General features: G+C 32.5%; 1 protein-coding gene across 1 annotated transcript; it reads right to left on the minus strand.

The window, feature by feature from the left end:
* Window positions 1-4,508: 4,508 nt before the first annotated feature.
* On the minus strand, window positions 4,509-4,943 carry LOC110018284 (mannose-specific lectin-like). Its single transcript, XM_020715554.1, has one exon. The coding sequence runs from the start codon at window positions 4,941-4,943 to the stop codon at window positions 4,509-4,511; it is 435 nt and encodes a 144-aa protein (XP_020571213.1).
* Window positions 4,944-11,106: the final 6,163 nt, after the last annotated feature.

Here is an 11,106-nt window from a genome sequence, read left to right on the forward strand (position 1 = left end):
TATCCTTAATGGCTTGAATATAAGTCATATCTCTTAGAATCTTATCATAAGCTTTTTCTAAATCAATGAAAACATATGTAGATCCTTCTTAATATCTCTTAGCCTCTCCATCAAACCTCTCAGTAAATGCATAGCTTCCATAGTAGACCTGTCCGACATAAATGCAAATTGATTAGGAGAAATCTTTATCACACATCTTAACCAATGTTCAATTATCCCTCTCACAATTTTAAAGTATGACACATTAACTTAATTCTTCTATAATTTGCACACTCTTGTGCATCCCCTTTATACATAAAAATGGGGGCCAAAATACTTGTCCTTCATTCCTCAGGCATCCTTTTAATTTTAAAAAGAATATTAAAGAGTTTAGTAAGCAAAGTAACTCTCAAATCTCTTATATACTTCCACACTTGAATTGGGATATTATCAAGTCCTACAGACTTTCCACCATTAATTTTTCTTAAGGCCTCTTCAACTTCTTTTTTACTAATGTGATGGTAAAAAAAAATATTTTATTATTATTAATGATATTAAGTTCACTATGATCAATCTTATTTGTAGAAACTTCATTAAGAAGTTTATCAAAGTAAATAATCCACTTAGGTTGAATATCTTTTTCTAAGAAAAGGACTTTTTGATTTTCATCTTTAATACACTTTACTTAAGAAGTTTATATATATATATACAGATTGTTTTGTTAGACTTCCTACTTACAAATTGTTTTCTTAAACTCCCAACCGATCATTTTATATTTTTCTCAGTTCTCTAAACTTTTATATTTAAACCAATATTTATAATCTAACTTCTTATATTTTATCTCTTCTTGCATATTATTTTTCCACCACAAACTATTTTTATTTATAGAAACTTTTGATTCTCCACGTACATCTTTTGTCACTTGTTTAATAGTAATTGTTATTTTATCTCACATATAATAGTCTTAGAACTGCTAATCACAAAAAATTACTAAAGTAAGTGCCACAAATATTTTTATTGGAGCCAGTTGATATATTTGTGTATCGAATCAAAACAATGGAAACCCTAACAATGACCAGCTACTAAAAGTTCGATTTGGGGTAATGCTGATTTAAAAAATGGTTGTTCCATATTATCTGATACCACAAGTTTAGCTCAGTTGAAACCTTGAGTTCATAAAGCATTATCAGTTGAAGCCGGTAAGAAACAAGCTGCAAATAGTTTTTTAGACAGTTTATTACTTCATATATGTTGCTTCCAAGTTTGGACATGAATGGATTTATGCTTTTCTTCTCTGCATTAGTAGCCTCTTAAAAACAAAAAAAGAGATATCTAAGTTGTGTTGGAGATATAAGGAGATGGAGGTGAGGAAAAAACATTAAGAAATAATTAATATAATGAAAATGAAGTATCATAAGTGATAGCAAATCTCTCATTATATTTCTGAAGAAGGTGAGGGAACAATTTTCTTAAGCAATTTTGGTAGCAGTAGAAATTTCATTATTAACAACAAATGAATCAATATTGTTGGCCACCAACAAAAAATGAGACATTGACTAAGAATTCAAATCTAAATTTGGAAGTTGAGAAACTTATTAAGACTAAAGAATGAACATAACACATTTTATCAATCGGTCATAATTCATTTTAAAATTTGAGACTTTAAACATGAAATCTTGTATAACTTCTACAATAAAGCCTAAAAAAATATAAAATATAATAGTCATCATATCTAGTACAACACCTAAAGCTCTTGAAATTGCAAATCTGAACATCAAGCAAAATGCATGTACTAATGCAGTTTCAAACCTTATAACTAGTTAATCATTTATAAAAATTATCTAAAACCACTAGAAGATAGATGGTTTGATCTCTCCTTTTTTTTTTATTTTCTTCTTTTCAAACTTGATTTGAGGCACGCTCTAAAATAGCAGCATATCAAAGTGTAATATATAGATGCTATCGAAGTCACTCTTAGCAAACTCTGGGATTATTCTTAATCAACTGCCAGAATCATATCTTAAAGACTGCTTGTAAAAATGGAACACAACTAATATTAAATTATGTTTATAGAAAATTATAGACTCATATCTGACTTTACTTTGAACATCAGACAGCATTGTTTGAGATCTATTATAAACACACAAACCCACACAAACACTGAATTGTCAGAATTTGCCTTTAATTATACAATATAATACTAATTCATAGCTTATGCATCACTTTTCTTCAATAATATCAGATTTTAAGGTTTTGATTTATATTCATAATTCTTTCAAAAATAGAGATTTTGATCTAAATCATATTATAAAATGTGAAAGGAACGATACGGTTTTTAATAACATTTGGTAGGGTTTGGTTTATTAATTAAAACAAGAGAATAGTTATAAAATTCTACAGACAAAATAATTTATATATTATTGCATACTTACTAATGCTCGTTCAAACAGGCATGCATGCTCAAATTTTAACTCATTTTAAGGACTTTGAGATAAATTTTATGTGATTAGTTATATCTTATCTTACATCTAACAGTGTATTTGAAAAGTGGCGTACTGTTGCTCTACTAGGGATTCGTTTCCTTCCACTCCTTTTCATCATCAGGCATGGGCTTAGGCAATCTTTTGAGGAAGAAATATTCAAATTTTCATCAAAAGTAATTCAGAACTCCGATTTCAATAAATTTATAGTCAAACTGACGAGCTCGACAACATAAATCCAATGATATCAAAATTAGTCCAATCCAAATGAAATCAAGTTCAAACCAAAACATTAAACCGCTTTTGAAAATTTTTTGGGTATATGCGAAAGGTCAAATTAACTCTGAATTGGGCGAGCCCATAGTCAAATCAAGTGTCTCAACGAAACAAATCTGATGAGCCCAATATCGCTCAATTTTGATATCGGTTTTTAAGGCACTCAAATGTCGTCTGATTAATGGAACCTCTCTGGGTGGTTTGATTAGAGTGGCTAATAAACTTTCATTAATTGCAACCGAGACTTTATAAATAGAACCTCACCTCTCTCATAAAGAGAATAAAGAGAGGAGCTTGAAGCATGTAGAAAGAGCAGAAGTTCATCATCACTTCTGCAGTATTTGATTGCTACCAACCACCTTCAAAAACCACTAGTTGATCACCGTCGATCATCATCAGCCACCACTCATTTCTTGCGACAAGATCCTTCGTGCACCAACTTTATAAATTGAAAGAATGTACAACTCTTTTTTAGTCTATGGGACAAAGGATAGTACATGTAATCTCCCGTTTATAATGAATCTCTTCAGCTGTGTCAGACTGTGGATATCTCCCTGTCCAGATTTTCTACATAATAACTTATAGTGTCTCTACTAGTTGTTTCTTTCACCTAAGTGTATGTTGAATTCTCATGCAATACTAAGCCAATAATCTATCACTCTATTGCCACAAATTTTCTAGCACATATTATTTATATCTCGTGTTTAGAAGAGAATGTTGTATTCTTTGAGAAAGAGATTGATGTTGGTTTGAAACAATTGATTTTAGCCTGAGTTGGTTATGTGCTTGGAAAGAAGCATTTATATGGTAAACTTCAACAATCCATTCACAAAATTTGGAAGCTAAAAGGTAGCGTTGATCTATTATCTTTTCTTGTCTGAAAATACTTGAAATGTTCTGGAATAGGGGTACTTAGTTTATCTATAGAAAACTATTTATACTTAAAGGGTGGACTCTTGATTTTAGCCATGTTAAGGAGGATTTCAAAGAAATGCGTATCTAGATTAAACTCCATAATCTTCCACTTTGTTGTTGGTTAGAAACTGAGATTTTTAAAATTGTCGGTAAGGTTGGAATCCCTATGCATGTTGATCCCCTTATGACTAAGGGCTGTACTTGCTTCTGGTAGATTTAGTGATCAAATTTCAACCAATTATGCTTTACTGAAGTTTGTTTTAATATCTGTGAGTGGTATAGATGCAAAACAACCAATCATCAATGATTGGAACCCTTTTCCTTGAAAAGTTTGTGACGCCTCTGCTCATAAACATGCTTCTTATCCCAAATCTCCCAACTACAAACCCCCTCTTCCAGTTCATCCTGTTAATCATGGTGGAAGTCATTCGCATTTGCATACCAGACAGAGTATCCCAATGGATCATAACGCTATTAGGAATCGGATTAAACCACCCGTGACACTTCCTACTACCATTGCTTTACCTATTCTTCATTTTAACATACACACTCCTTCACTTGCAAAAAGTAGTAATTAGGCAAATTCTTCTTCTAAACTAATGGAAGATGTTCATGTCTAACACTCCTTATCAATTCTGGTAAAAAAATAAAAACCCACACTGAAAACAAATATCATAAAAAACATTGCTCAGAAACAACCATCACCTCCCTATAAACTAAAAACAACTACTTTCTCTCAACAAACATAGAGGTGATATCTACCTTCATACGAAGGCGCTGAGAACGCTTATTTAAGAAAACACAAGCAGATGATCGAAGGAAATAACTTGTGGCACATCATATATAGAAAAGTCATGGCTAATCTTTAGGAATACGTGCACCGGTAGACCACAGTGGAGATCCATAGACCACAACATTACCATTTGGTTGGAGCACAAGTGCGTATTTACCATATGCCCCTCCTGTCTCACTGCTCCATATCAAGACGCTGTTCGTACCAGCGAAGATGTTCATCTCACCATTATCTTGCAAACGCAATTTACAGTGCGTGCCCATTTTTGCGGTGTTCGACGACCAGAGAGTTATATTTTTGTCATATAACACTAAATTACAATCTTTCTCCATTATAAATTTATAGTCGTAGATTGATAAGGAATTCCCACTGGAAAGTTCTTCACCAGATTTTAGAACATTGGCTAGGCTTGTGGTGAAGCATGATGCGAAGAGGAGCAGTAGGATAGAAGAGGAAAGGAGAGTTGCTGAACTTCCAGCTGATGCATTATTGAAAGCCATGATGAAAGACTTCTTTTAGAATGATGGAAGCTGGGCTTTTAGTCGCTATGATCTTATCTGCTTTCTGCTCCCTTCTATTTATTGTGCAGAAGGACCTGCCATGATTTTGAAAAAAAACAAAAACAATGAAAATAATATCTATTATTATCTTTATTTTTTTTAATATGAAATGGTCTGGAAATGCATTGTGTTTTAATTGATGCAGTCATTCGGAAAGAATCATTCATGTCGTCGTTATAATTTTTGATGAAAGGGTTTTACTTGGTAAAATTTACATATATAGCCAACATAACCATTATATATTTACATATCTAACCTTCAATGTTTGATATGAAAAAACTATACTTTACTTCGAGAAATAGTGATGGAGGTATTTTTTTATATGATGTTAAGGATTTGAGTGGTTTGCATGTAAATATAAAGTTTTTGTATGACAGATGTAAATAAAAAAAAAGTATGCTATGTACGTAAAATCCCCTATATTTGAATTTTTGCACGCTTATTGACCAAATAATAGCAATGATTTTTCTAACATCTACTTTTTTTTATCCCGCAAGCTATCCACAACAGATAAGACAGAAGTCTAATTAGACATTATCATGCAAAGAGGGGAAATTAAGTCAATGATGTGACGGGCCTATCTCATGTAGTCAACGACTGGAGCATATCTCTAATCAATCAAATATCAAATATAACACATGTGGAATGCTGATTTATCTATGAATCGCATTCAATAAACAGAGCGTAAGACATAAGAGAGTGATAGAGAGAAGAAAGTGCATAATAGTGAACATAAGTATGATTTGTTGATTAACAATTTCTCATAAAATGATTCTTCTATTTAACTAGGAGAAGGCACCATATAAGAAATTACACGTTTGTCTCTATTTTAATAGGGGTGTTACAAGATATTTTAGGTAATTTGCATATATGGGACTACGACTCGGCAACCCTCTGACTCGTCGGCTGAAAGCAATGGATCTCAGTTTGAAAAGACTTGTTCGTCCCACTATGCTGAATCAAGATTGTCGATCGGCCTTTGATAGTCTTCGGGTGGGCAAGTCTTTACTCGATCGACTTGGATTTATTAATCAGCTATTCTAGTGTGGTTGCCAGCTATTGATCTCTCGATGAGGGGCTCCATTGGCAGAATGAAACTAGACTATCGGACTAAGGGTGAAGAATCACCATAATTCAATAGATAGCTCATTCTCTGACGAGAGGGTCCTCTTAGATGCTTCTTGGCATATGTTATTGACAGTTCTCAGCCCTTGAAAAAGAATCTCAAGGTGTAAGTGAGATGTTGACAACACTAAAACTCTTCTATTGAATCAAATTATGGCAAGAGGTAGATCAATATCTATGCTCAACTTGACTAGAAAGACTTCAAGATAACAAGTGATTGACAAAGGCTGCACTTAAATACAGCAGAAGAATACAAACCTTAGAAGGCACAAGTACATAAAATACTTCAGAACGCTACAAGCCTTAAAAGGCACATGTACAACAGCATATTTCAAACTCCTAGAAGGCATAAGCCCAAGAAGGAACAATCCTTAAAAGGTACGTGATTTTTTTATAAAATGTACATGCTCACTTTAATTGCAATAATCTTCACTATGGAGAAGTCACAACATCCCAAAAGAGAGTAAAGCAACATAAAAAATTATATTACTTTAAAAAGAATGTACATACAAACACATCATCTTCATGTACAAATGTCACATTAGACAATTAAATGACTACAATAAGTTAGCTCATTTTTGAGTTAGGCCAGCATCGCCTCTCTGAAATTTTAGTACTTCGGCTGATCTTCAACAGAATGAGATTCTTCTGATATCTTCGCTACAACAACACAAAAATCTCTCCTCAAAGCGTAGCGTCAAAACTTCAACATTTCTTCATCTCTGCCGAAATGCGCAGCAGTTACAAGCAAGAAGATCATGAGTTTTCCGTTGGGTAGGAAAAGAGATAATTTTCTTCAACTCAGCGGCGCAAAAGAATATCTCGGGGATCTACTGCTACGCAGGATATGGATGATTTTTTTTTTTTTTTTGCACTGCAACATGAAAGAATATCTCTTTGAACGCAGGACGGGGACAACTTTCTTTTGCATCGCAATGTTAAAGAAAATAACGTTGATCTCTTGCTACACATGTTTGAAACAACTTTCTTCTCCACCAATACGTGAAAGAAGATCTCTTTAATTGCCTTCTACACAGGACAAGAACATCTATCTTTTGCACCTCAATGCGAAACAAGATCTTGTTGTTAATCTGTTATGCAGGGCGAGGACGACTTTCTTCTTCTGAAAAATCTTAAATCTTATGTTAGACAAAGTCGAGGACTCCACCTCCACCATCCACTTCTTTCATATTTATATGTTTAAAACTCACTCATATTAATAACCAAGAATAAATTCAGCCAATAAAAAATAATAATAAAATGTGCAAAAAATAAAAAATAAAAAACAAAATCTTGGTCTTCGTCTTACATTCCAAATTCATTACAAAAAATTAATAGTGATAAATAAATTTTTTTTCGAATTCCTGCCTGTCCGCGTTAAGCATATAAATAAATAAATGTAAATGCCATCATGGGCCCACCACATCAGCCCAAAAGAAACACGACGAAGGAATTCCTTCACGTTTTCTTTGCACGAATGGATCAACCCTCAGCCCGGAGCAAAACGCGGCAACTGGCAAGTACATTTATTATTATTATTATTTTAGTATTATATCAACCCTCTAATGCTCGAAAAATATTACATTACATCTGGACTCCTAATGTAGAGCTACGTTCGGATTGAAATATTCGGCTGTGTTATAGGAATATCCCATCTGCATTATTTGTAAAATTGATGTGTTATTCGAGTATTATTATGGTGTTATTTGATTATTTTGCAGTGTTATTGGAGCGGTGTTATTGGAATATTCCAGCGCGTTACTTGATTAGGGGCTGAAGTGTTATTGAAATATTCTCTCGCATTACTTGATTTGAGGTTGTGTTATTCTAAAAACATAGTGAAAATTGAAATAACACGGGAAATATATCGAATAACACAACCCCAAATTAAATAAAGCATGGGAATATTTTTATAACACCGCAAAAAATAATCGAATAGCACCATATAATACTCGAATAACACATCAATTTTACAAATAACACAGATCAGATATTTTCGTAACACAGCCGGATATTTCAATCCGAACATAGCTCTACGTTAGGAGTGCTGATGTAATATTTTTCCCCACCGCTTCGAACAAAACGTTGCAAGTACATATTATTATTATTATTATTATTTTAGTATTTATATATATAAAGAAGTCCATATTCTAATATTGTCGAACGATAAAATTGGTTTCGTCAGAAAATAGAGGGGCAACAGATATATCATAAACAAATTTCATCTAAAGTCTTGTCACGGATCTCGATCCACCTTTTTTAGTAAGAAATATTCAAATTTTATTAGAAAGTCATCTAGAAATCCGATTTAAGCAAACTTATAGTCAAACTAATCGCTCAACAAGACGAACATAATGCCAAAATTGGTTCAATCTGAGTTAAATCAAGTCCTGATCAAGACATTAAACTATTTTTAGAAGTTTTTGGGACATATTGGAAATGTCAAATGAATGTCAAATCTAGATAGCTAATAATCGAATTGAACTTGTTGACAAGACAAATTCAACAAGCCTAAGATCGCTCAATTTCGATGTTGTTAAGACACTAAAATGTTCTTCAAATGTCGGCTAATCAACAAAAGCTCTCCATACCATCTGATCAAAAAGATTTAAATTTCTACATTAATTACACTCAAAACTCTATAAAAAGAGCTCTAATTCTTTCTTGAGATGTAGAGGAGAGCTTAAGGAATGAGGAAAAGCTTAAAATTTTGAGAAGAACTAAAGTCTAACATCACTCCTATCACCTTCGACCACTGCCGACCACCATCAACCACCACCTGTTAGCCAGTTGCCGCCTCTTCCTTATGACGAGATCATTCGTGCATAGACGTTATAATTCAAAAGAATTTGTAACCCTTTCCACATGTGGGACAAAAGGTCTCTTTAATCAACAACTTACTATTATGAAAAAAAATCTTCCTTATAGCTTTAAATCCATAATTATTTTTTTCAAACATGGGCAGTTATTAAATGGCTAATTATATTTGTGGGTAAAAGTACATGCAATTGGGAAATTTACACAATTCTTTATATATTGACATATCAAATGCTTAAATCTTTAATATTACCTAAAAAATACTAATCACACCAGTTTTCTTTGGTGTATACATTTTCTTGCATATATATGACTTGATGTAATCGTGAGATTAAAGTATTAGATAAGTCAATAACAAATTTTAGATATAAGATATGTGAATTTAATAGAATTATGGGAAATGTTTATAGCATAATGACTTTCAACTTTGATGCCTTAAGCATGCTTATAGAATAAAAAATTATGCAAATTATCAACAGTTTTCTTAATCTTTGAGAAGACTATCTTAAATTTCCATTAAGTTCAGTATTTAGTACGATATCTTACGCTTGATTTAATAATTTTGAGCAATAGTAGTACTTTCTTAAATACTATGAATATAAGGGTTAATATTATTATTATTAGGAATATTTTAAAAATAATTTTAAAATCATTGAATTATTTTACATATATGAACAAATCTATCAAAAATATTAATTTTCTAAAGTGAAATTAATATTATTATGTACATATATTTTGATGTGATTGTAAAACTAAAATATTAGACAAGTAAATATCATAAGTTTGCAGATCCCCCCTCTCCCCTCAATCATATTCAAGAAACAAAAATAATGATTTAATTTTTAGTCATATCTATAAATTATGACTTTGTATCTCAAATTATATGATGCTAACAGCTAACATTCCTTATCAATTATGGCAATAAATTAAAAACCTCACTTGAAACAAATATCATAAACAACATTGCTCGGAGACAACCATCACCTCCCAATAAGCTCTAAAACAACTACTTTCTCTCAACAAACATAGAGAACAACTGTTATTTAAGAAAAACACAAGCAAGTGATCGAAGGAAATAACTTGTGGCACATCATATAAAGCTGAGTCAGGGCCAATCTTTAGGATTACGTGCGCCGATGGACCACAGTGGGGATCCGTAGACCACAACATTACCGTTTGATTGGAGCACAAGTGCGTATTTACCATATGCCCCTCCTGTCTCGCTGCTCCATATCAAGCGGTCGTTCGGACCAGCGAAGATCATCATCTCACCACTATATTTCAAAAGCATATGACAGTCGGTGCCCATGTCTGCGGTGTTCGACGACCAGAGAGCTTTATTGTTGTCAAATAACACTAAATTACAATCTTTCTGCATTATAAATTTGTAGCTGTCGATTGATAAGTAATCCCCACTCTTAAGTATTTCATTAGATTTTAGAACATTGGTTAGGCTTGTGGAGGAGCAGAAGGATAGAAGAGGAAAGGAGAGTTGCTCCAGCTGAGGTATTATTGAAAGCCTTGATGAGGGACTCCTTTAGAATGATGGAAGCTAGGGCTTTACTTTGCTATGATCTTATCTGCTTTCTTCTCCTTTCTATTTATTGTGGTGAAGGGCATGCCATGATTAAGAAAAAAACAAAAATAATGAAGATTATATATAATGAAAATTGTTATTATTATTAATATGAAATGGTCTGGAAATGCATGATTTGATCCGGCCATTCACAAAGAATAATTCATCTCGTTGTTATACTTTATGATGAAAGGGTTTTACTTGGTAAAATTTACTTACATACCCAACATGATTATCATATATTTACATATCTAACATTCAATGTTTTATATGAAAATGTATATTTTATTTTTAAAAATAATGCTGGAGGTATTTTTTTATTTGATGTTAAGGATTTGAGTGGTATGCATGTAAATATAAAATTTGTTATTACATATGTAAATAAGTAAAAACAATGTGCTATGTACATAAGACCCTCTAAATTTGAATTTTTGCATGCTTTCTGACCAAATAATAGCAGTGATATTTCTAACATCTGGTTTTTTATCCCCCAAGCTATCCACAAGAGATATGACAAAAGTCTAATCTTCATTTGTCCCAAGTATAATTATTAGAAATTCTCATGCAAAGAGAGAAAATTAAGTA

Source organism: Phalaenopsis equestris, unplaced genomic scaffold (genome assembly GCF_001263595.1).
Source record: "Phalaenopsis equestris unplaced genomic scaffold, ASM126359v1 Scaffold000006, whole genome shotgun sequence".
Classification (NCBI taxonomy): Eukaryota; Viridiplantae; Streptophyta; class Magnoliopsida; order Asparagales; family Orchidaceae; genus Phalaenopsis; species Phalaenopsis equestris.